General features: G+C 59.4%; 1 protein-coding gene across 1 annotated transcript; it reads left to right on the top strand.

Moving 5' to 3' along the window:
* The first annotated feature begins 252 nt into the window (after positions 1-252).
* Positions 253-20842, top strand: LOC134502001 (cytochrome P450 26B1). Its single transcript, XM_063310070.1, has 6 exons — positions 253-988; positions 4676-4900; positions 15568-15843; positions 16259-16414; positions 16806-17087; positions 19340-20842. Exons 1-6 carry the CDS (start codon positions 785-787, stop codon positions 19730-19732), a joined length of 1536 nt encoding a protein of 511 aa, XP_063166140.1. The 5' UTR covers positions 253-784; the 3' UTR covers positions 19733-20842.
* Positions 20843-26123: the final 5281 nt, after the last annotated feature.

Below are 26123 nucleotides of genomic sequence, written 5' to 3'. Positions count from 1 at the left end.
CACGGAGGAAGCGAGGGGCGGCCGGCGGCCCGCAAGCAGCGCTGGCACGCTCCAGCGCCCGGCCCGGCCTCGCCCCCCGCCGCCTCCGCCCCCGCCTCGAAGGGGAGGGGAGGAGGGGACGACCGCCGGCCGAGCACCGGCCGCGCCGCCTCTATATAAGCACCCGCCTGGGCTGATCCCCGCAAACTGGCGCGGAGCGCGGCGACTCCTCCTCCGACGGCGCCGTGGAAACGGAGCTAGCTCCCTCCCTCCCCCGGCCGGCCCGCCCCCCGCCCAGCAAGGCGCTCCAGGCAGCCGCTCAAGTTGGACGGCGCGACCGCAGGAACCCGCTGCAGTTCCGCGGCCGCTCTCGCTGCTTCTGCGCCTCGGCTCGGCCGCCGCCTGGCAGCGAACCCCGAAGGCGCTCGACTCGCGGAGTCTCCCGCCGCTGACTCGCCGACCCCTCTGGGCGCGGAGCCCTCCGCCAGCTCCACTTTGACGACGCCTCCAGGCTGCAGCGCGGCAGCGACAGCGAGCGAAGATAGAGAGCGTTGCCTTCTGGAGGGACCCGGACTTTTGCCCCGCTGCCGGGTCATTTCTCCGTCTGGCCTTCGACTGAGCGGGGAAGGCTGCCCGCCGCTCCGTCCGTAACCGCGTCCTTCGGAGGGAGCGCGCAATCGGTGCACGTCCCGCCAGCCTCCCTCAGCCCGGCCGCCTCTGTGCGCAGGAGCCGAAGCCGCCGACCCCCGCCCGGCGCTTCCGACGGCTGCAGTCCGGCCCCCGCCCTCCGGCCCCGGCGTGCACGATGCTCTTTGCCGGCTTCGAGCTGCTCTCGGCGCTGGCCACCGTCGCCGCCTGCCTGGCCTCGCTGACACTGCTCCTGGCCGTCTCGCAGCAGCTGTGGCAGCTGCGCTGGGCCGCCACGCGCGACAAGAGCTGCAAGCTGCCTATCCCGAAGGGCACCATGGGCTTCCCGCTGGTCGGCGAGACCTTCCACTGGCTGCTGCAGGTAAGGCGCTGCCGGAGCCCCACCGGGCGGGCGGGCACCGGTAGGAGGCGCGGGCTGGGTGTCAGCGGCGGGAGGGTTGCGGAGAGTGTCGGGGGCGGGCCGACCCAAGAGCTGGGACGATCCTAGCAGGGAAGGAGGCGGCGGCGGCGATCTCGGCGGCTCCCGGCCGGAAGCTTTGCAACATGGGAAGCGGCCGTCGGGGCCCAGCCCGCTCCTCGGCGTCTCCGCTGCTGATGGGGGACTCTGCTCCTTCCAGTAGCCCAGCGGGCCGGAGCGGGGGCGGGGGGGGGGGCGGCGGCTCGCCCCTTTCAGGCTCCATCCAACAGGTAAGGCTGACGAGTGCAGGCGGAGGCGTGGTACCATCCACCGCCTTTCATCGTCAGCGCTGAGCCCTCGCCCTCGCCTTCTCTTCCCTTCCCCGCGCCCCTCCCCTCCCCTCCGGCGCGCAAAGCTCAGCGCGGGATTCCCTCTCGGCCGCCCAACTTCCGCACGAGCCCAGCGCTCCTTCCGCCGCCGGAGCAGAAAGGCCGCCCCTCTCTCGGGGGGTCCAGCCCACGGCGGTTTGCGCCAAGCAGCCCAGCCGCGAGCCGCGTCTCGGAGCTTGGCGGGGAGTCCTCGCCTTTCCGCCCCGCGGGCGGGTCCCCCACTCGGTCGGTCGGTCGGTCGGTCGGTCTTGTGCCAGCACCGCTAATCGCCCTCCCACCCCCGCGGGACTGTAGCCAAATGGTCGGTCGGGACCGAGGCGGTCGCAGGGAGCAGGGTCTGTCTCCGCGCTCTCCAGGATTCAAATCACTCCCCCGCCATCCCCGCCGCCCGATTGCGAACAGAATGAAACTAGACAGGCTGTTCCTCGGGCCGGAGGAAATGTTACCCATTTATCCCCTGCAGCCCCCCTCGAATAACTACTGTCTCCAAGAGACAGAAGGACCCCCACCCCCCCCGAGTCTGGAGGAGGTTCTTCCCAGCAGCATCCAAAGAGTTAAGAACGGTCCTTCAATAGGACTATTTTAAAAAGAAATTTATCAGATTTTTTTTACAGGGGGGCCGAGAAAGGGGCTCTCCCTTTTCCTCAAGGCTCCATCCAAGCAAAGTCTAGGGCTAAAAATACAAAAAAAGTAAAAAATAAAAATAAAAAGTATAAATTAGACTCCGCCGAAAACCGTTCCCACATAAAGGTGCCCTTTGTACAAGGATGGAAACGTTGCACAAATAAGCCTTTATTAATGCCACTAAAAGCACTTTTAATTATATTTACGCAGATCAAGACACCGGGTCCCCTGAATATCTGAACTTCACAACTGTGCTTTTGTTTTGTTTTTTTTAAAGCCACCCCCACCCCGACCCCGACCCCGTGGCTCTGCCTCTCGCAGACCCGTGCAGGGAAAGCAGGGTGCCTCCCTGGCTTTAAAGGCGCAGAAGCATCTCTCCGCGACGTTTCTTCCAAAACGTGCGGGGAAAATAGCCCTCGTTCTAATTTCCAGCTGGGGAGGCGGACCCCACAGGAGGCTCGGGTGACCCCTTTCCCTCAGGTTGCTCTTCGGCTTCCTCCCCGCCCCCCGTGGACCCCCCTGGCCGGCATCTGGGAAAGTTATTAAGAGTCCCGACCTAGTCCCGCGCTTAGACGAAGACGCCTGGAGCGGGTCACGCAGGTATTTGTCCTCCGTGGAAAGGGCGCGTCGAGGGTGCCAAAAGGAAGCGGAGGGGGCTGCTTCAGCCCCGCTTCGTCGTGACCTCAGAGACCGAATCCCTGCAGTTCCGCCGTCTCCGGAGGCCCAATCCAGCCGCAGCCTTCCAGGGTGGGGGTCTCCGGAGCCTGCCCTAGTCTGGGGGCTTCCAGGCCCTGGCAGCCTCACTTTTGGGGGCTGCGCTCGCCTCCTCTTCGCCTGGCCGTCTCCGGGCGGAAAAGGTATTTTCTGCCCCCCCCTCCCCAGCTTCCCTTCACTGTGGAGGCCTTGGTGCTCTCTGAGCCTTGCTGTTTTCTTGCAGACGTTTCATTGCCAGGCTGGGCAACCTCTCCAGTGCGAGGAGGGAGGGGGCCCTGCTCTCTGTTTACATACTGAGAGCACCAAGGACGCCACAGTTCAACCCTGAGCTAAACACTTTAGCTTCCCTTCAGCATCAGGGGGCCTGAGAGGCGCCTATTAGGTAGGCTTTAGTTTGGCTGCAGGGGGCGGTCTTGATGGCCTTAAGGGGCCCTCCCCACTCGATGATGCCGCGGTAAGCGCGGAGCGGTTGGGAAGACTCTTCGTTGCTTCTGATACAGCAAAGCAGAATGGTGCCCCCCCCTGCCCCGCCAGGAGTGGCTGTAGAGGGGGAGCCCACTATTTACATTCTGAAGGCACCGGGGTGCCCAGCCCGGATTCTGCCCCTACCTCGGCCCCAGAACCGCTTGCAATTTGAAGAGCGGCTCTGAGGCCGACCCCCGGCCGCGGAGGAATCCCCCGAGATGGCGAGCAGCCTCCGCTTGAGCACAGGCGGCCAAGGGGAGCCACCGCCTCCCGGGATCGCCGCTTCCCCTGGTTTGTTAGGAATGTCTGGTGTAACAACACAATGTGTGCGTGCGTGCGCACGCGCGCGCCTTCGGCAACGTGGGGCGGGCTAGGTTGGGTACCACAGGCTCTCCTTGATAGGAATTAAAATCAGTCCTCCGTCCGTCCTGAAAGAACTAGCGATCCTTTTGCCTATTCAAAGCCCTGACTGGATTCATACAACCCGCTATACGCTGAGTTCGGGTTAACAAAACTCTCTTCCCGTGTTCAGTGAACTCGTGCTCAAACTACCCAACCATCACCTGGCTAAGCGTTCCCACAACGCTCCGGTTCAGGAGCTACCGCGTTTCCTTTTAATCGAGGCTAGTGCATGGGAACCCAGCTCTGCCTCTTTGCGGTCCGAGGTGAGGAAGGGTCTCCTTCCTCTGCTTTCCGGAAGCTTTGGCGGGGGCTAAGACTTGGCAGGGACCCCTGCCCCAAACCCACTCAGCGACGCCCGCGTCTAGCAGGAGTAAGAAAGCGCGACTTAGGAAGGCCGACTCCGCGCCTGACGTTTCCAAGTGTCTTCGGGCCACGCGAGACGGCCCAAGAAACCCGATCCACCCAAAGCCTTGCACAGCGTTAAGGAACAGACGCTCCGTAGACTTGCACCCGAGGCCAGGTGTTCCCTTTCCTTTCCCGGACATTTTAACTTTTTTGAAACGACTCCGAGCCCATCCTTGTGCGTGTGAACACACAGAACTGCCCGGGTAAGACGCGGGCAGGAGCTGCGGACTGGACGTGGGCCGGAGCCCCGTCGCTTCCGCAGCCCCCCGACCCGCTCACGCCTTGCGGCCGCGGTGGATCTCCCGCCCCGCTCTCCCTCCGCCGAAGGAGGGGAGCAGCTTCAGAGCAACCCGCCGCCCAAGGCGCGAGAGAGCCAGCCTGGAGGGTTGGCCCGATCCGCCTCGGCGCTGGGGACGGGTCCGGAAAGGCGGCTCCGCTGGAGCCCGGCGGCCGGCCCGGCTTGGAAGCTCTGCGACAGCCCCAGATCCCCACGCGGGCTCGGCCCCCGCTTCCCCGGTTCTGGGCTTGCAGCGGGAAAGGGGGCGGGGGGGCAGTTCCTGGAAAGCCGCTGCCCGCTGCCTCCTGGGCTGGCGCTCGCGGTCCCCGCCGGCCGGGAGGAGTCGCCAGCCTGACGGTCGCGCTGCTCCTGCAGGGCTCCGGCTTCCAGTCCTCGCGGAGGGAGCGCTACGGCAACGTCTTCAAGACCCACTTGCTGGGCCGCCCGCTGATCCGCGTGACGGGGGCCGAGAACGTGCGCAAGATCCTGATGGGCGAGCACAGCCTGGTCAGCACCGAGTGGCCGCGCAGCACGCGCCTGCTCCTGGGCCCCAACACGGTGGCCAACTCCATCGGCGACGTCCACCGGCACAAGCGGAAGGTAAGGGCCGCGCGGTCCCCCTGAGCATCCGCAGAGCGCGCCTCCCACCCGCCCCGCAGGACTCGGCAAAGGCGCGGGTTTCCATTGGCGCGGCGGGGCGGCGGGGGGCGGCCGCTCTTCCCCGCCCGGGTCTCGGCGCTGGAAGGCTGCGCCTTTGAGGAATTTAAAGCGGCGATGCGCCGGGGCCGGGCCGGCTCGCGCTGCCTGGCTGGGGCGCTCGGGCGGCCGCGGAGGGGCTGGGCCCATGCGGGAGCCGCTCCGCTCCGGGGATCCCAGGGGCCGCGGGCACCGGCCGCGGAGGGTGGGCGTTGTGGTCGGCGCCTCGGGGGGATCTGGCGTGCGCAGAGGGCGGGCGAGAAGACGGCCCTGCCGAGCGCCGTCGGGCCTTCCGTCGGGCGCCGCCGGGCGGCGGGGGGCGGGGAAGGCCCGCGGCGAGTCTGTCTCCGGCCCCCGCGGGAACCCGCCCGCCTCCAGGCCCCGTTGCTTCAGGGAGGGCGGCGGGCCGGCCGCGCTTTCCGACGCGGGAGGACCCTCCCCGCCGCGCGCTCCAGGCGCCTGGCGGGCTTCGCCCCAGCCTCGCCGGCGGCACGTGCGGAGGCTGAACTCTGGTAACCCGGCAAGCGCCCCGCCGCGCCACCAAGCCGGCTTAAAAGGGCAACGGCCCGGCGGCCGAGCGTCGCCTCCCTCCGTTGGGCTTCCGACGGGGCGGGGAGGGCTGCGCAAGGGGCCGGAGCGGTGTCTTCTCCGTGTGGTTCCCCAGGAGACCCCGAGAGCTCCGGTGGCCGCTGGCCCTGCTTGCCCTTGGCTTGCTCGCCGCCCTCGCGGCTTACGGAGCAGCTCCCGCGGGGTCGGGTGGGGGGTGGCATCTTAGCTAGAGGGTCGTAAGCATGGGGAGTTGGAGGGGCTCATCCCCGCGTCTAGAGTCCCAGGCTCTTTGTCGTTGCCTGATAACCTTCCGGCCGTTTCTTTACAAGGCGTGCTTAGGACGGTTAACCCTGCAAATACAGAGAAAATGCCCGTTAAAAGACCGCCGTTTGAACTGAGTCAAAGCCCCCACCTAGTTCAGCAAAAATTCTATTTCTTTCCCAACCTTTGTGGATCAGAAGGGGACCGTGGGAACCTGTGTAGAGGGGGGTGGAGCCCTGGACCTCCAGGGCTGGTGAAGGGGACAGAGAACTTTAAAAGTGGTGGGGGGGGGCTTCCATGTAGCCTGCCCTTCCCCACCCTCACCCCTTTGCATCTCTGCAGCAGGTCTGCTGATGAGGGGCAAGGGAGCCACTGGAATAGGGAGGGTTCAGACGACCTCAGATCTCCTTTTCCAAACAAATCTCTGGCCCCGTTCCTCCTTCACCCTGAAATATGGTTGGGGGTGTTGTGGAAGTGATCTTGGATCCTAGTCAAGCCACCCCTAAGGATTTGTGACCTCCATAGATTTGGCTGACATGCCCCCTCCCCCATCAGCTTACACTCTTTGAATGAGACCTTGCCCAGGCCTGCAACTTGGGTCTCTGTCACCCGGGCCAAACATGGATTCCGCGCCCATTTTGGCACTCTCCCATGCTCATTTTGGCGCCTCCCCAGCGCGGCACCCGGGGCACATGCTCCACTTGCCCCCCCCCCCAGTTGCGGCCCTGACCTTGCCCCAGAGGGTGCCAGTTCCAGCAATGAGCCGCTGGCCCCTGGGCTAAAGTCTGTCCTTGACTCTTGGGGAGCAGAAGACATGGCCTCAAAGGGTCAGCGTTTGGCCCCTTCCTTCCTGGGTTCTAGAGTGGGCTAGTTCTGGCTCTGGGCTGTTGGTGGAGCAGCTACATAAACCATGATCCTACAGCAGCCCTAGGGCCCTTCCTGCACTGCTGCCTGCCCTTTATCAGCACCCCAGGGTGCCAGCCCGGCCTGTTGTGCATCCCCCCCAGTGACCCAGTGGGGCCTTGACCGCCCTCTTCCAGGAAGCTGCAGAAGGATCCCTTGGATCCTTTCCTCCCCCCTCCCCCGCACGGCAGCATGGCTGGCACGTGAGTCAAGCTGGGTGAATTCAGCTCCGGCCAGGAGGCAGGGAATGGGGAAAGGGCTTTTCTGTGGGCGGCCCCACTGCCAAGTAGCTGCCCCCCTCCCCACGCACTGGGGTGGCTTTCTTTTACCCTGACCAGAACCGGGTTCCCCCCACATGCTAAATACAGGTCAACAGAGTGCAATGCCCATGGGCGTCCTTGTTTCGTAAAGCAGTGTTTCTCCACCTTGGCCGTTTTAAGACGTGTGGACTTCAACTCCCAGAACTCCCCTTCCAGCCATGCTGGCTGGGGAAGTCCACACATCTTAAAATGGCCAAGGTGGAGAAAGGTTGTAGTAGAGTCACATCCTGCCTGTAATGGGGGTCTTTCTTCATTGCCTCCCCACAGCAAGCACCCGGTGAGGCTGAGGATTGGCCCAGACTCAGCCCAGCAGCTTCTGTGGCGGTGGCAGGGCGGGACTTGAACCAGGCTTTCCCCCCACACTCCACTAAGCTTGGCAGGCTGGTCCATGCAGCACACGAATGAGGCTTGTCAGCATCTTATGGGAGCCTGGCACAGGGCGAGGCCTCACTGGGTTCCCTGGCTTGGGCCCAGCTGAGATGTGAGTCCACTGCTGCCATTTCTCACGCTCAGGTGGAGTTTAGCACCATCCCTATGGTGGGGGGGGGGGACTCTCCCAACAGCGTGGCTCTCCTCTTTGAAGCTCTGCAGGACCACTGGGCAGAGATGGGCTGCACTGCCATGTTCCCGAATGGTTGCACCAGTTGATATCTGGGACAGGAGTGTTTCCTGCAGCCGGTGTCTGTGCCGGAGACTGGCATGGCTCCCTCCTTAGCAAAGCAGTTTGGAGGTGGGGTGCCCCTTCCAGCTCTGGTGAGAAACCAACAGGGGCACCACCCTGTGCGGTGCCATGGAAATCAAGGGACCGGGGCACTCAGTCTTTGGTGCTGTCCTGCACTGTTTCTTGCCCTCCCTTCGGATGCCGAAGCAAACGGAAACTTACTGCCAAAACAGTTGCTCCCCTGACATAGCCCCCCCCCCCCCCCGGTGTAGCTGATGGCAGCTTCCCTGCAGTTCTCACGCCCTGTTCTAGTTCTGAAAGACGGATGGGCATTTTATAAAAAGAAGTTCAACCCTTTTCTGAATCAGTCTTCTCGACCTATCAGGAAACTAGAGCGCAAGCATATGCCCAAAGCAGAACTTCCCCGAATCTGGTAATATGGCTAAAAGTGGATTCTCAACCTTGTTTATTCGGATTTATATGGCCACCCATGCATTCATCCCCCTTCCCACCTCCCGCAAGCAATCTTGCCTGGAGACATGGAGAAGCCATCTCCGGACTTCTCCGGACAGTCAGCTCCTCAGCTCTTCCGGGGCCTCAGGGACAGAAAGCCCCTCGGAGTAGTCCAGCCCGTGCGGTGCAGGAATCCGGCTTCCGTTGTCGGGCACCTTCCTCTGCCTTTGCCAGCAGCAGGCCTCCCTCCCCAGCTTTTCTTTCCCGGAAAGCTGTGGCGCTTGTGAAGGGGGTCAGGCCCTCCCCGCTCGGCCCAGCTCTGTTCTGCAGGCAGCCCTGTGAATGCCGTACCCACAAGCCTCGCCTGGGAACCGGCAAGGCCCCCTGCCTGCCTGCCTGCCCACCCCCCTCCCCACATCACAGTGCAAAGCAGGAGCAGACAAAGGCCTTTGGGGGGCCTGGGGGGATGTGGTGTCTTCCCACTCCCGGCCCTGACTGCTCCCTCTTCCACTGGACCTGCCAAAACTGAGAGATGTTCCTGTTGCAAAGGCTGCCCCCTGAACCAAAGATCCGGGCATGGGCCAGATTTGCAAGACCACTGAACCATCAAGCGGGGCACCTTGAGCAACGGCCAGTGCCCGAGGCTCAGGAGGAAGGGAAGGGGAGCTTCCGCTGCTGTGCGAATGTGGCTTGGAGCTCGTCTGCCCCGGGGGAGCCCTGTGCCCGCAGAGCCTGGTCCAAGCACTCTCCTCCTTCAAACCAGTGGCGTGGCGGTGGGATTGGTGCACAGCCGAGGTCCCCCCTTCTTCGAGGGCGTTTGGAAAAACCGCTCCTTGTCACGTGCCTCAGTCAGCCCATTGCCCAGCTAGCACCTCACCGAGCAGGGGGGCCAGGGGGAGAGGCAGGCCGGCTTTGTGTTTGGCTGAGTTCCTTTTCGCAAAGAGGCCCAGACCTGGCACGGACAAAGGTGGGACTCCGCTCTGTCCCTCCACCGCCAAAGAAACCTGGGGGCTCTGGGACAAGTTGTGTGGCTCCTGCTGTTATGCTTTGCTGCCAGGGAGTGGAGGAAGCCTTTTCACCCTAGAAGGCGGGATCCCCTCAAGCTGAGCCGGGAGGCATTTTAGTCTCTGGCAGCTGCAGATCTGAGGGTGTTGGTAGCACCTTTTGTGACTAACGTTTTGTTAAAAGGCAAAAGCTTGTGAGTCTCTTATCAGTGTGTCCTGCTGAGATGGTGCTGAACTGTGGTAGGTGGCAGACTGGTTGGGATGCATGCAGAAAACAGTAAGATGAGCCACAGAATGCCAGTGCAGGTAGTCCTCGAGTTATGACCATTCGTTCAGCAACCGTTCAAAGTTACGGAGGTGCTGAACGAATTGAACTTATGCCCAGTCCCTGAAGTTATGGCCATCGCAGCGCCCCCACAGTCATGTGATCAAAATTCAGGCGCTTGGCAGCCTGCCTGCACAACTCCAGGGTGCTTCAACTCCCCCCGCCCATCTCTGCCCTTTTGGCTGCCCTGCAGTGGCACTCCTCAGTGGCTCTGGCACCGGGGCTGAAGTAGAGGCTTGGGGGCAGTAGTGGCCGGCTGAAAGTGCTGAAGGCCCCAGGCCTCTGCTTCAGCCCCAGCTCCGGTGCTCCCACCACTGCCAAGGAGTGCTGCTGTGCAGGGTGGCCAAAAGGGCAGAGATGGGGGGGAATAGGTGGTTGGGGGGAGTTCAAAAGGAGGCAGTCCCTTATGTTGGAAGAACTGAGGCTTGGGGCCAGGAGGGACCAAGTCGGGAATGGCCTGGGTCAGGGTGGGTCCTTGGTTAATGATGGCAACGGGACTGCTGGGATTTTTGTCCCTAAGTGATGTGGTCACATGACCTCATGGTTATGACTGCATTGCTTAGCAATGGAAATTCCGGTCCCAATGACCATCGTTAACCGAGGACTCCCTGTATTGAACAGTTTCACCATCCTCTCAGCTCTCTTCAACACCCTCTCCAAATAATCAAAATGCTTTTTTTTTGAAGTCAGCCTTGTGGTCTCCTGAACCAGGCATAATGGGCTAATACATCCTAGAATGACATAGGCCTTTCTGTTGCAGCATCACATCCCTGGCTCATTTTCTGCTGGTTGCCAGTTCTGGGCTTTTTCTGGAATAAGAGCTTCTATCTTAGATAAACTCCCATTTCCTGGGTGCCGCATGGGTTGTGTGTGCCCTGGCTTTCCCTCGCCGGCCCTACCCACCAGCAGTAGCAGCCCAGTTGTGCTTTGCGTGACCCACAATCTGAGGCCGACCGAGAAGTGAATGCGAAGTGCCTGGTCTTGGCCTGGCTGCCAAATCCCTCCTGGCTCATCCTAACCCTGCATTCACCATCGGGCATCAAAGAAACTGCAGTTCAGGTCTGCTGCTGCCAGCAGGACCGGTGCTGACTTTTGTTTGATGTCCTGCTTGACAGCGTTCCCTTTGTGATAGTTGCGTAGAGCCCAGCTGAAGCATTTTAAGTTGGCCACATCCGGCAACTTGAGGCGGTGATTTGCTTGGTGCCAGCCTGGATTGGGAAACTCACGCTCTGCCCGGGGCTTCCGGGAGGTTTTCCTCTCCCCCAGAAGAAGCCAAATGCAACTGGGGCTCTGAGGCCACCAGCGAATGCTCAGGGCCGTGCATACCTGGCGTGCTCCGTGCATCCGCTGGGCCAGACAGCAGAGCAAGAATGTTCTGCTTCGGGACAAGCGCAAAGCTTGAAATATCCGGCTTTCATTCCAGGCCGGGGGAGTGGGAGCTGTTCTGTCTCTACCTGGGAGGAACTTGCTGCCCCTGGGTGGTGGGTGCACCTCTCCCCCACTGCTTGCCACGATTGGTTCTCCCTTTCTTTCAGAAGACTCAGGAGATGTTCCCCAAAGGAGCGAAGGGGCGATTCTTTCAGGAGTGGCTTGGCTTCTGGGGAGAGGCCCCTCAGGTTGGGCAACCTGGTTTCTGGGGAAGGGTGGGTGGGTGAGGGGTCCCTTCTCTTGCTGCTGCTCCTGCTGGGCCACGTTCAGGCAGCCAGATGCAAAAGGGGATGGTGACACTGGCACTGCTGCCACCGAGGGGGAACTGCCGCAGGTGGAATTTGCTGTTGCCCCCTCTGGATTTGTTGGTGGTTCCTTTCCTTTCCCCCAAGGACCGAGGAGGCAAAACCTGCCTGCTTTTCCACTTTTGCACCCAGACCTCCCCCCTTGCCCCCCCAGTTGGGAGGCAAATTCCTCTAGCCAAGCCCAACATGTGGAAGAGACATCAGGAATTAGCTTGGAAGAATAAAGTCTGCCAACTTGGTTGAGGGAGTTCTTAACATAATTCTAAAATGAAATCCAAAAATGTGGGAGCACACACCCTTTTCTTTTTAAACATTTGAGCAGAGCATCTTAGCTGTCAGGGAGTTAAAGTTAGGAAGCCTGACAGGCCTCACCCTTACCATCTGTGCCCCTGCATGGTCTCCGGAGAGCAGTTTGCCCCCCTGCAGATGATCCCAGGGAGCAAATGCCAGCATCTGAGAAGCTGTGTGGGAATCTGGGGTATCCAGGCACCTTCTCTCCCTTCCCGCGCGCCTCAGATCGTGAGGTCTAGCCCCTTGGAGAGTGAAGTGCCTTGGACAGCCCTTTCCCCTACAGAGGTTGGCATCTGGGCAAGTAACTGCTGAGACGGGAAAAAGCTGGCAGTGGGAGACCCCGGGACCCCAACGCCCAAGGCCGCCTGACCCAAGTGAGTGTATTGTGGGTTCAGCGCGGCACCCCTTCCTCGAAACTCTCCCCGGCTCCTTTTCAGTCGGGACGGGGCGGGTCTCCTTGTTCCAGAGTTTAAATCGCCAGCCCGGGGCCCCTTGCTCAAATAATGGAGCCCGCGAGACGCTCCCTTCCAGCGCCCCCACGCCTGCCCGCAAAGAGGGAGGGGCTTTGGGGGACAGAGACCTCACTGCCCCCCCCCCCCCCGGTTCTTGCAGCGGAGCGCAGTCCCTGCTGGAGCGGAGCGAATCGGCGCTCGGGCGGCGGGCGGCGGAATCTCCCGGGCGAGCCCTCCGGGCGGCAGCGGGAGGAGCGTTTCCCGTGGCGTCCCGCGCTGCCTCCAGCCGGGAGGCCGCGGAGCGCAGGGGGGCTCGCTAGTGGGCGCCGGGTGTCAGCCGCCGCTCGGCCGCGGGATTCCTTTCGGGGAAGCCCGGGCGCGGAGCCGGCAGAGCCGGGGAGGGCCGCCGGGGCTCCCGGCCGTGCGCGAGTCGGGCGGGGAGGCGCGGGTCCCTCCTCGGTCGCCCCTTCGAAGCAGGCGGCCCGGACGCGGCTTCGGAGCCCGGAGCCAGCCCGCTCCCGGTCCGCCCCAGCCGGCGCTTGCGGGTGCCCCTGTCTCCCCGGAGGAGGCTCCCGAGAGCCCGGGCCAGCCGCCGCGGGCCTCCCGTCCGCTCCTTGCCGCTTGGGGACGACGGAGGCAGCGCTGGGCGGCTCACCCGTGGGAGCGGAGGCCCGCCGGGAGGCTCGGCTCCTGCAGCGGCTCCGCTCCGCCTGCCGCCCGGGCGCCGAAGGGCCCCTCCCAGGCCAGGTGTGCGCTCGGCCCGAGACCCGCGGGCCGGGGGTGCCCGGGAGAGCCCGGGGCCGGCTGGAGCGGGAAGGCACTCTGGGAAGAGTCGCGGCGGGTGTTTGGGAAGGGGGAGCCGCCGTCCCTTGATCCCTGGCCGGGCCAGGTAAGGGGCTGGTTGGCCTGTCTCCCTTCAGTGGCAGGCCCAGCAGCAGGAAGGTTGTGGGGTCTTCACTGGGCTGTGAACGCTAAAAGCATTGCTGACCTGACAGCCGTCCCGGTTTCCTGCGGTGGCCGGTGGGGGCAGGCTGCGGGAGGGCTGGGCCAGGCTGCCAGTGACTGTTGGGGGTGCCCAGCTGCCTGCCTGTCCCCTTTCCTAGGGAACACTGGGGTTCCAGCCTCCCAGTTGACTCCAGCCTTAGGGGCGTTTGCAGGGCACGGTCTCAAGGTCAACATGGCAGCCAGGATGGTGAAAGTCACACAGAAAACAGGCATGGCTGCCGTCTTGACTGAGGCCACATCCTGCAGACACCACTGTCCAGCCTGGTGCGTGATGGAACCTCTTGTCTGAGTCGCTCTTTTCGGCTGGGGACAACAGACACGGCATGGAGCCAAAGAAGTGCTTCAGGGGGCCTGGCAAGCTAGCACCTTTGAGAAAAGTGGGGCTGTGGGTCCTGGTTTCCCTCCCATTTGGGGGCACGAGGTTGGAAGACAGATGGCTGTTCCCCAACAGAATGCAATCTGTACCCCAGTGTTTCTCAGCCTCAGCTGCCGCCCATGCTGGCTGGGGGACTTCTGGGAGTTGGTCCACACATCTTAAAGCGGCGGAGGTTGAGAAACACTGCTGTAGACAGAGGAGAGCAAGGGTGGTCTATGGATCCATGGATTCTCAGAGATCAGAGCAAAGTGATCACTGCTGTCTTGGGTCAAAAGGGCTAACTGCATTGGCTGCCTTTCCCCCCACCCCCGATGTTGAAGCCTGGCGGTTGATGTTCTCAAGGCAGAGTCGCACACACGTCCTGCCTTCGGACCCCTCACCCACATGCAAGAGCTGGCAGGCAATGGGAAAGCAGCCCTCTGCGCATAAGCAGAGGCTGCCTTACATTCACTCCAAGGCTGTAAGTCAAATTCTGATCTTGAATGGTGGACCTGGTGGCTAGGTCACAGCCAGGTCAGGGTCAATCTGTGTCCTGGACACTTCTGAATGGGCACCCCTCCCCGCTGACGTAAGCCGTGCCATTCGGTCCGGGCCATTTCAGGGCCAGCCCTGGATCTGGGAGAGTTGTTCCTGTCACTTGGCCCCGTGTCTTGGCTAAGGAGTTCTCCTTCAGGAGCTCTGCAGCTTCACTCCGCGCTGCTTTCTGCAGATGCAAATACGGGGACGGGGAGGGGGGCTCCATCTGCTCCCCAGAGGCTGCTCCTCTCATGTTTGTTAGGGACCTGTGCTGCGGCGGGTACCCCCAGCCTGCCTCTGGATCGTGGCTCGGGTCTGGCCGCCTTGTGAAGCAGCCCTTGTTAATGCCGAGGCCATTAAAAATCGGGTCTGTTATTTGACTAAACAAAACTTCGCGAAAGGCGCCGCACATGAGAAATGCAGGGCAGCGTTCAGGAAACTACCATTTTGCATGCAGGTCCTGTGTGTGTGTGTGTGTGTGTGTGTGTGTGTGTGTGTGTGTAATTCTCCCATTTACAGCTTGAAAGGTTACCCTCTGGCACTCGTGCTCGCTGGTCGGGCTGCCTTCCATGGGCAGGGGGCGGAGCGCAGGGCTCCCTTCCCGAATTCAGCCCCCCCCCGCCCTCCTTGACATGGGCCGGATGTCAGCAGACGTGGCATCGTCCCGTCTGACCTTTACCTTGGCGCGTGCTCCCTGCTGCTGGAGCCGGAGGGAGGGGGAGGGGGGGCTCCGGCAGGGCTGCGCACGTGCGAGTTAACAAAAAGTAAGCAAACGCTCTCCTTCCGCCCGGCCCCTGGGAGGGGGAGGCCGGCAGGGCAGGCTGTCAGCCCGGAGGCTCTCCTTGGCAGGCGGGAACCACCCCAGCCCTCCTGGCTGGTCCAAGATGCTACTATTTGGACGTGCGGCCTGTCCCCGCCAGCAAGGCCCCCCCTGGCAGTTTACGTTGGCAAAGGAGGCGGCCGGTGATCTGGGGCTCCCTGTGCCAAGAGGCAGGGCTGCACAACCAGGAGCCCAGCTTTTGCCTGGGCACTCACAGGGGATGAAGTCTGGGACTGTGTGCAGCTGGTCATCCCTGGGATCCCACCCTGCTTCCCAGACACCCCCAGACATCTGGACGCCAGAGCAGCTGTTTGCCTGCCTGCCCTGGTCATACAGGGAAGGTCTGCAAGGGGAAGACCAGGGGAATGTCCTCCTCTAGCCGACTTTGCTGGGGCCCTTGTACCGGCTTTGTCGGGGGTTTAGCCGCAGCAACCCTGCCAGCTGGCCCCTCTGGCTCCCCTTTCATCCGTAGGCCCAGAAGAGATGGATTACGGCTGCTCCATAAACGCTGGGCACCCACGTTGACACACAGCTCAGGGACAGAAATGAAATCTGCCTGGGTTTGAGCCTCACCCGCCGCATCGTGAAAAAACCACTGTCATAGTCCTGGTTCACGCCTAAGTCGTAAACCAGGTTGCGCAAGCCACAGTGGCTGGGCTTGTGGGCCACCAAGCCCGGGGCGCAAGGCTGCAAACGGGCTGTGGAAACCCGCTGCAGCCAGCGAAGGACTGGGGGAGCGCCTGCTGGGAGCGTCTCGCCCGGAAGCTTTGCTGGCCCCTCCTGGGCCTTGGCGGCGTGGGGGGCCGAGCTGGGGCAACCAGCGGGCAGTGAAAGGTGTCCCCTGTGATGGGCAGAGAGCCGCCTTCCCCTGAACCCCGCCCTCCCTCCGGCCTGTTTTCCAGGTGTTCTCAAAAATATTCAGCCATGAAGCCCTGGACAGCTACCTCCCGAAGATCCAGCTGGTGATCCAGGACACCCTGCGGCTCTGGGGCAGGAGCCCTGACCCCGTCAACGTCTACCATGAGGCCCAGAAGCTCACGTTCCACATGGCTGTCCGTGTCCTCCTGGGGTTCCGGATCCCGGACGAGGAGCTCAGCCAGCTCTTCGGAGTCTTCCAGCAATTTGTGGAGAACGTCTTCTCCTTACCTGTGGACCTGCCCTTCAGTGGCTACCGCAGGGTAAGGAGCACCCCTATCAGGCCGGGGTGGGGCGGGAACCCAGATGCCCCACCTGTGCTGGCCCACCCCGGGCCACCGGTAGGAGGAAGAGGACGGTGAGGCCCCTCCCTGCCCAAGAACCCAGGAAACCAGGAGCCGCTGCCACTTGGGGCAGGCCAGACCAGGCTGGTAGGAGGTGGCTGCCTTCGGGGCAGCTCCCGGTGGACCCAAGCTGGAGGAAACTGGGGGCTCTTTCAGTTCCTGCAACCCGGATGTCTTGGCAGCTTCAACACATGACAGACTTATAGCTACTTCCCCACCCAGGCTGGGGATTCTGGGACATCAACTCTCAAAACAGCCGGAGGGCACGGGTTGGGGCCAGGCGTTCTCTGCCTGGGAGTGATGTGGTCCTGGATGTCCTTTTTGCCTTTTGCAGGGGATTCGTGCTAGGGAGGTTTTGCAGAAGGGCTTAGAAAAAGCCATCCGGGAAAAGCTGCAAAACTCACAGGGCAAGGACTATCTGGACGCGCTGGACATCCTGATAGAGAGCGGCAAGGAACACGGCAAGGAGCTGACCATGCAGGAGCTGAAGGTACGGTGGACCCCTGGCTGAGATACTGCACGTGGCGGGCTCTGCTTCCCTCCATTGCCGCCAGGAGCGCCAGACTCCCCCCGTCCACTCAACCCTGCTGGACACCGGTGAGGTTGGGCCTGGCTGCAGCTCGGCAGGCTGGGAAGGAACAAGATGCCTGGGGGGATTTTCAGGGGCAGTCACACCTCAGCTAAAGGGAAACTGAAAGCACCCCAGCGTCCACTCGGACCAGCTTAGCTCAAGCGGCCGGGCGGGGTGTTGTGGAAGAAAGGAAAGACGGCCTTCGCCGCCTCATAAACCTGTGCTCGGGGACCAGGCAGGGCGCTGAGCATTACTCTGCACAGCCCCGGCTAGTCTGCCCGGGCTCACGCAGCGTCTCTTTGACTTCTAGGACGGCACCCTTGAGCTGGTCTTCGCGGCCTATGCCACCACGGCCAGTGCCAGCACCTCCCTGGTCATGCAGCTCCTGAAGCATCCGGTGGTGCTGGAGAAGCTCCGTGAAGAGCTGAGGAACAAGGGGGTCCTGCACAATGGCTGCCTCTGCGAGGGGGCTCTCCAGCTGGAGACCGTCAGCAGCCTCCACTACCTGGACTGCGTCATTAAGGAGGTCCTCCGGCTTTTCACCCCCATTTCGGGGGGCTACCGGACGGTGCTGCAGACCTTTGAGCTGGATGTGAGTAAGAGGACCTTGCGTGGAGCCCCCTGCCTCGGAGGAAGGAGGCTTCTAGGCACCCGTGAATTGGGGAAAGGTCTCCGGGGCACGGGGGGGGGGGCAGCCCATGACCCTTTAGCACTCTGGAGTTGCATTGCTGAAATTTGGTGGCAAAATGGTCAGATTTGTGGGAAATGTTTTTTTTCAGAGTGGGAACAAGAATGGGAGGTCTCTGGGAGGCCATCAGTAGGATTGTCTTCCAGATGGCTCCCACACTTTTGCCCACCATCAACCCCCCCACCCCAACCAGAAACCGGTGGAAAAGGTCTGGGCGGTTGACAATACTGGGCAGTTCCAGAGGCCACCAGGCGGCCAGAAGCCTGAGCTGCTGTGCCTGGCCTCTCCCAAGGTGGGGTGGTGCATTCTAAAGTCTGGGCCAGACTACATCTTGCCCTTATGTCTGGTAATATCCATTTCTGGGGCTTATTAATTGTTTTCCATTGAATTGTTCCTATGTACAAAAATGAAAGTGATTCAGTGAATGGTGGTCAATATGATTTGCTCGTAAATGAGATTTTAAATACCATCTGTAAATGTACAAAATGCTAAGTTTCTTATGAGCGCTCTTCATTGTGGAACAGCCCTTCTCATGTCAGGATCAAGGGCTGTTGTCTTTCCTTTGTAGCCCCCCCACCAAAAAAAACCTTGGAGGTGGCCTTAGAAGGACCCCTTCTGGAAAACCTGAGTTCTCTCAGGCATTAGGATTTGGGGGCTGCAGATGCATTATTCTGGAAGCCAAAGATCTAAATTTGGATAAGAGAAGTGAGGGTTAGATCCAGATGTTTGGATGACATGTGGATGACTCATGGAGAGCAGATGGAATTTTCAACTAGCAAAACTAATCTTGTGGCTTGGCTGTCCCAGCCTGTAGACCTGCTCAAGATCAAGGGCTGGGTTCGTCCCCTTCTGAATGGGACCGGCAGACGGGAGATACAGGGGGCAGGCTTCTCCTCACCTCACATCCGAGGAGATCGTCTTTTGTTGACACTTGTTTAGCAAATCACAGAAGGTTCACTCACACCCTTGTCTTCAGGCAGTCAAGTTCCCGGCTGTTGCCTTCCCTTCCCATGGACTTGGCCCAGTGAGAATGCTCTGCCGTGTCATGACTCGGCTTCATAGTTCAACCTGTTTCCCAAAGGTTTTGAAAGATAAGGAGACTCATTGGAGATAGACTCGTTGGGTGAGCCCACTCTTCCTCTCTCCCCACCCGCAGCAGGTTTAGGGGCTCTCTGTGTTGGTTGCATTTCTAGGCAATTCAGTTACAATGGAGAGTCTCTGGATCCCTGCATGCTGGGATGGCTGGATAAGACCAGCGATGGTCTTCCTGCTGTTGGACCACCTCAACATTTCCCTGTGTTCTTTCAGTAGAATGAGGTTAGAGCACATCTGATAGGGGAAAATGCGGCCTGATGGGAAAACTGTGGTATTATGCAGGGCCTGGAAATTGGATTTTAACCCAGCACTTAGTTCTCTCCAGCCCTCTGACCCCTGCAATTATACATAGATGCCACAGAGGCCGTGAGCCAAGGTGAGCACCTCGATATCATTGTGAGGTCTCTGTGGCATGTATGGCTCTGCCAATTGCTGCACCTCATTTGGGGGACTTGGTACAATTATTCCTTCCCACAAACTGTGGTCATCCCCTTCCCCCTAATTATCCCCCAGATCAGGACCAAATTGGTAGGCTTTAGTAGAGGGAATAAAACCATCTGACAGATGGTTTCTACAGCCGTCTTCAGCACTGGGGGGGGGGGGAACCTGTGGTTCAGCCTTCCTGCATCTGACGCCCCCTCCCCAGTTGGTGTGAGCAAGATGCCTGAGCCTGCGGGCCTGGCATGAGCTGGAGACCTTCAAAATGTGCTAGGCCTCCATCTCCTTTGCTGTAGGATGCAAGGAGAACTCCATTTGTCCCCCATGCTCTCCATCCTGCTTCCCCAGCCTGAGCAATGGGATCTGAGTTTCTGCAAAATGTATTTCTCTGGAATGCTTATGGCTACCCGTTGCTCCACTGTGTAACAAGGACTTGTAGTTTCTGTGGTCCCACATATCTGATGGTCAAGGCTACATAGGACGTCTCGTATTTTCTAGGACTTGGGTTCAGCTAAATCAAACTCTTCTGCAGCAGCGCTCTGGTCTAGCCCTGATGTGTCATGAACATTTGGAGAGGTTCTTTATATCTCGGTGTCCCTCTGATAGTCCTCATTTTTCTACAGGGCTTCCAAATTCCCAAAGGATGGAGCATCATGTACAGCATCCGAGATACTCACGACACAGCTCCTGTCTTCAAAGACGTGGATGTGTTTGACCCCGATCGCTTTGGACAGGGTCGCAACGAAGATAAAGATGGCCGGTTCCATTACCTCCCCTTTGGCGGAGGGGTACGGACATGTCTTGGCAAACATCTGGCCAAGCTGTTCCTCAAGGCTCTAGCCATTGAGTTGGCCAGCACAAGCCGATTTGAGTTGGCCACCAGGACTTTTCCTCAGATGACACTCGTGCCTGTGGTCCACCCGGTCGATGGACTCAAGGTCAAATTTTTTGGACTTGATTCAAATCAGAATGAAATCCTGACAGAGAGAGAGGCCATGCTAGGAGCCACGGTGTAGCCAGATGCTTCTCTGGGCTGGGGAGGTTGAAGAGACCAGAATGGAGAATGGCAAGGAAAAAGCTAAGCCCACCACTGTTGGAGACACGCTAACTTTGGTGGAACCTATTCGGCAAAGCCTTCTCCAGTGAATATGCCAAAAACTGTGGTGGTGTTTTTCTGTGAGGAGGAATAGCAGGTTTCCCCTGGATGGATGCTGTTTTATTTTTTTGAACACCAATGAGAGGAGAATTGTTGTGACCATAATCAGTGTATGTCTGTGTGTATGCACACTTACTTCTAAGTGTTAATCAGGCAGTGGCATCCCACAGCACTGGGGAACTGTTTTTGTCTTTGCTATTAAAAATGGCTAAGGGACTCCCTGAGCAGGCCTGGGTACCAGTCAGCCTTGTGTGCTTGTGGCATGGGGGGTGGGAGGGTCTCTCCCTGCATTCATGCTTGGGGGGCAGGCTTAAAATCCACGTGGGGAGGTTATCAGAAAAATGGCTGAGGAAGCTGTACGTTTTTGTGAAGGCAGCAGGCTCAGCCAGGGATCTAGACGCATATTTTGCAAAGCTTTGAGATTGCCCCTGGAGTCTGCACAGCTGCCACAGCTTCTCTTCCGTCTGAAGTTGCTGAGATGCAATCCTTGGCTGTGGCTTCTCCAGCCTGGTTGGAAGAATAAAGAGGTTGGGCTGTGGATTCTGAGCTTCTCTGCTTGGCAGTGAGGAAGCTCCTGGGCTTTCAAACTGCCATCACTTCCAGAGCCCCGCACCATCTTCCCTGCCAAGTCTGAGAAGACCAGACCTGGGCCATGATCAGAGAAGGCCCCTTGAGGCTGTCAGATGCTGCTTGCTTTCTCTCTTTGAGTCCCCACGATCCCCCCCGGGTGTCCTCTGAGTCAGCCCTGGGCCTCCTTGCTCAGGGATGCTCAGGACCCTTTGTGGTGTTCTAGGCCACATTCTCAGTCCCGAGACCAGGAGTTGTTCCTTTGCCAGGAACGCTTCGAGAAGGAACCGACCCACCCAGAGCCACAGCCTGGAGCCCCTGGCCGAGCAGGGTTGGGTGGCAAACCTTTCCAGACAGAATGCCCGCTGTGGCCCTCAGAGCTTGTCTGGGGAAAGCTGTCCTAGAAACTATTGAACTGTGGCCCAGGCCAGGACCAGGAAGCCCTTTCTCCTGCATTCCTCTCGCCCCAGTGACACACACAGCCTTGCCCAAATTGTACCCAAGGCTTTTTTATTCGGGTTACTGGTAGCACTCAGGATGCCTGCTGATGGTCTGCACGCACAGGGTGATGTGATACCAGCCTGCACGCTGCATGCTCAGACCTGGGCTGCCACCTCCTAGGCCTCTGGGCTGCATAAACCGGTGAGAGACAAGCCATGTCCAGACATTCCCATTCTCTCTGTAGAAAAACAGAGGAAGAGGAAAGAAAAGCTGCTGGTCATTATGAACAGGCGGGTGGCAACGTGCTCATTTCAGACTCGAGTCTTAGGGATGGTGGCCTTGTGAGGGGAGCGTCCTGCTAGGGCTCTGCCACGGCAGTTGTCCCGCCTTGTTCTTACACGTTTAGGAGGGTTCAGACCTCTTCTTCTCCTCCCATCTCCTCCTCCTCCTCCTCATTCCTAGTAAATGCTCCTTTACAGAGCAAAAGGTTGCACGGGGGACGGAGCAGCTGCGAGTCTCCCCTCTGGAAGCATCTCCCGGAAAGAGGGCTGAACCGTGAGTTCAGAAGGGCGGCTGTCAACTTTAATTGGCTGGTTTTTTAAAAAACGGTCAGGATTGAGACCTTGATCCACCTGTTTGTTATGAAGCGTTCTGGTTTCCCTCTCGGGTCATTGTGCAGATAAAATGTCTTGGAGAAGGGAAGACTGTTCCGGAAATACTTTCTGCAGATCAAATGAGAATGAGTCCAGTAGGAGCAGAGCTGGTTTGCCGCTTGCCTCGGAGAGCCCAAAGCCCTGGCCGCCTCCTTGTTCATCTGGGCTGCTTCGGATGCCAGGTGGTTTGCGGCCTTCTGTACAAAATTTTTCGGGTGGATCAGCTGGGGGAGGTTCTGGGCACTGGGGCTCTATCGGCCCCTAACGGAGGCCGATAGAATGATGGTGTCAGGGGTGGGAAAGGGAGTGGACCCAGCGTGCCCTTTGTTCACAGTCTGCTTATTTGGAGCGAGCTTTCCGAGCATCTCTGGTTGAGGTCTGAGCCAACGTGTTTCTTGGGTTTTTCAAACACGCGCCATCTGTGGCCATTGCACTGGGGGCACTCGTCAGTGGCAGGCCCTGCCTTTGCTCTTCATTGTCCTTGCCCACTTCCCCAACTGGGGGTCCTCCAGTTGTCTGGGGCTCCAGCTCCCAGAATCCCTAGCTGCCAGGGCCCATGGGAAATCTCACATGTCTGGAGGACACCAGGTTGGAAAAGGGGAGTAGGGTCCTGGGCAGAAGAAGAAGGAACTGAGGGTGCAAATGAGCAGTGGTGGTCCATGTCTCCCGGCCTGCAGTGCCGCACTGGAGGGCTTCATGGTCCAATTCTGTCCCTGATTTTTCAGCAAACTCTCAAAGCAAAGTGAAAGCCCAGAGGAGTCGCGATCAGCTGCAGGAACAGTTTAAGTTCCTTCACGGGGGATAGTCCTCTGCGCCAGCCCTCCGCCGAGTGGCTAGGAACAGCTCCGCTCCTGATCTCGGGTGCCTTTCGTGCCGCTGTCCCCGATGCTTTGAGTGCCAGGCACGGGAAGTCCTAAAGGGGAAGACGGTCACTTGGAAACGGCTCACACATTTCACCGCAAGGAAGGGGCCAGACCCGGCCCCTTGGGATTTTCGCCACTGCAGCTCCGCCTGGTGCCTGGGATGCTCATCTGGCCCCAGAGAGAAACACTGGCAAGACTCAAAGGTGCCGTTCAACACCCCCCCACCCCCCGTGATCATAGCCACAAGTTGGGGAGGGGGCAGAGGTGTTGGCTTCACTTGCCTACTGGAAATTAACTGTGGCCCTGCCTGCTGAGTCCAGCTTGATGCACTTGGTCCCACCTTAGGTTGTGTGGAACAAAGCTGGAATAAGACGGCCATGCTGTCCCTCCAGGCTGGTTTTGGTTTTCCTTCAAATTAGCTTCAGGCTTGACTTTCTACCTTCGGTGTGTCCCCATGTGCAAAAACATCTGGGTCCATCTGCTTCTCCCTCAGGAGTGACCAAGGAGGTGGGGAGGAGCAGTGGGCGTGGAGGGAGACCACGTAGGAGCCCGGTGGCCTTTGCTGGAGTGCCCGCCAGCTCTTTCTTCCAGGGCATCACCTGCGGCAGCTTCTCCAAGTGGGGCATTGCGAGGTCCCTCGTGTTGCGGCTGCTGTGGGAATGCGGCTCCTCCGGATCCCAGGGCTGTCCAGATGCTGGGGAGGCCTTTTCTGAACACGGTTTGGATGAGGAAAGTGGAGAGGGGGGGCAACACATGGTCAAAAAGTCAAGAGGATGCCCATGGCACTGTGACTGATACTCTGCCAGCCGCCATCTTGACTTTTTTGACCATGCCTGCAGTCGCACCTGGGGTAGCAATTGGCAAAGACGGTGTGTTCTCATTCTCCTAACGTGGGGTTGAAAAGAACCTGTAGAATACTTGACGAGGGCATTTTATATCTAGCTATCTCTGTCTCTATGTATCCGTATACGTGCGTGCATTTTATTTAGGTGAGGATAACTCCTGTTTGATTTACTGCTCCTAACCGTATAACTTGACTAAAATAAAATATCAAAATGTTACTGCAGTGGATTTGCAGGGTAAAGCACTTTCGAGACTCAGAATGCGTGTTTGTCTTTGTTTCTTTTTACTTCTTAGCACAGTCCCAGTCGGCTCTATTATTTTATACACAAAAGTGGTGGGTTTGTTTGGTCTGAGTTTATAAACTGTAAGTATTATTTTTGTTATAATGCAGAATAGATATTTAGTATAATAATGTTGCTGTTTAAAATATTTGTTATTTAGTAAAATATGAATGATCCCACCCCCTTGCTCTTTTCTCTTCTTTATTGGAACCTTGTTTGTCAAGAAAAAAAATTATTAGCATGGAGCAACATGGGGTGGGGGGGGGGGCGGGGAGGAAGCCTGGAGCACAAACCTTGTGCAAAATCTGTGCAGGGCCACTTCCCATGACCTGTGTCGGTTTTTAATCTTAAAAGAAATAGGCACCTGTTGTGTGGGGATATATTTCGGTGCTGTGTGCAAATGTGTCTCGTGTCCTGTGGCTTTTGATGTGTATGTAATACGGGGTCAGCCACCCCGACGACTCTTTCCTGCATCTCCACCCGGGACGGAGAAGCTCCAGAGCGCCACGTGTCGGTCTCTGCCCAGTTCAGGCACCATCTGCGAGGTTCGCACCTGGCCAAGGACATCTGGGGGGTAGGTGGGCCTGCTCCTGTACCTGTTGGGGGAAAACGGTGTGTCTTGTGTGATCTTATTAAAAAAGTAATCAGTGTGGCTATTTTATAGATTTCCATCATCATCAATAATAAAACAGTGAATTTAACCCCTTTTGTGTCATCTATTTTTGGGTTTGTACTGCTGCCGAATCACACTGGTAGAATTTTTGGCTTCCGATGTGACTCATGGGTGGAGGGTTTACAGCGAGAGATCCAGACTCGGGAGGAGGAATTTGCTGGCTGTGAGAGTCCAGGCAGCGGCACAGCCTGTCTCCCGGCCGGCGGCTCTATCGCCTTCCTGCAAGGCTGGGGAGCCACGGGTCTGGCCTGGCCTGAGCAGTCCTGCCCTGGCGCGGGGTTGGACCAGAGGGCCTCCAGGCCCCTTCCGGCCCACGGAGTCTACGATTCTCAGAGATCTCTGAAAGGCCTCGGCTGCCACTTTCAGCAGCGATGCACCCCCTTCCTGAACACGTGACGAGTGACTTTTTTATCCCTCCCCACTCGGAACATAACAGAAGTGGCGGAAGAAAAGCAGCAGAAGTCCTCCGTCGAGGGTCCGGCAGGCGGGGATGGGATGTCCCGAGGCCCGTCTTAGGGCGGCGCTACCCACTGGCTGCCGCTGCCGCTGCGTTGCCTCGGCGGACCCTTTGCTGCCGGCCGAGTCAGCTGCGCAGCGTCCACGGCCGGCTCGGGACCTGCAAGGACCCTCTGGGCGCGCCCGTCGCCGGGGGAACAAGGGAGACCCCCTGCCGCCGCCCCATCGGCGGGCGCCCCCGGGCGTCCCCTTGGAGGGCTGCTGGGAAGGGCAGGCGCGCACCTCGGCCCCGCCCGAGAGCCCGGGGCCCCGCCGGCGCTCCTGCCCAGCAGCCGCAGGGCGTCCCGGCCGAGCGCTCGGGCCCCGGAGCAGCTTCGCCTGCGCGCCTCCGCTCTGCGCCCGGCCGGCCGAGGGGAGCGGCGGAAGGCGCGCCGGCCTGCCCTGCCCTGCCCTGCCCGCCGCCAGCCCGGGGTCGCGCTGCCGTGCCCCAGCCGGTGGGAGCCAGCCGGTCCCTCCGTCCTCGAAAAGCCGCCGCCGTCGCCGTCGCCTTCGCCGCGCCAGGGACGGGAGGCCGGCTGGCCGGCCGGCCGGCCCTTCCCGAGGCGAGCTGGACTCCGCTTGGCGCTCCTCGGTTCAGGACGAGCCTCACGTTCCCCGCGCTCGTCGGACCAGGCTGTCCGCCAGGCAGAGGCAAAAAAGTCAAGATGGCGGCCGCTCGGCATGTTCTTAGGTGCGCCCCTTTCATCGCAACGCCGCGGCCGCCCTCCTGCCCTGCGGACCCTGCCTTGCAAGGTTGTTGTTCGGGTAAGATCAGGGAGGACCGCGCGTGCTTCCTTCAGCCCCGGGAGGAAAGTCGGATGGACCTCTGACCAAGAAGTAATAGTAGTCGGACCCAACTGGCTGAACATTTAGACTCTCGAGATCTTTTTAAAAAAACGACTTTAAGGGAGGCGGAAGAGCCCTTTTTGCTCAGGTGGTCCGGCAGTATATTGTTTAAAAAAAAAGAAAATATTGTCACAGGCAACTTGTCCTTTTGCAGATATTCCAGAGTCTGGAATGGGGGACTCCCTTCCCATCTAGTCCCCTTCTTTTTGCGGAAATGGGTCCCCCTCAATCTGCTTATTACTTTTAGTCCTTGCTATTCCTTTACTTCTGTGGAAGGCTTTCTAGACCCCTTGACAGAAGTCGCTGATGTTGATTTTAACCTCTTTGGATTTGCAGAACGAGTGGAGGAAATACTTCTTAAAAAATATACAGTTGGGTATGATTTCATAGAGTTCATCAAACATCTGCATGATTTATTAACGACCTGAGATGTGCCGTAAATCAGGTGGGACACAAACAAGCTTTTCTGGAATTGCCTTATGACAACATTGGGAATGTCTAAATGTCAGCATTATATACTAGCAGGGTGGAAATGATAGGCTGGCATAGGGTAATTATTTACACGAGCATTGGCACTTCTTCTGTCTGA

Source organism: Candoia aspera, chromosome 8, assembly GCF_035149785.1.
Source record: "Candoia aspera isolate rCanAsp1 chromosome 8, rCanAsp1.hap2, whole genome shotgun sequence".
In the NCBI taxonomy this organism is placed as follows: Eukaryota; Metazoa; Chordata; class Lepidosauria; order Squamata; family Boidae; genus Candoia; species Candoia aspera.
The sequence above is the reverse complement of the archived record's forward strand: the minus strand, read 5'-3'. Positions and strand labels throughout refer to the sequence as shown.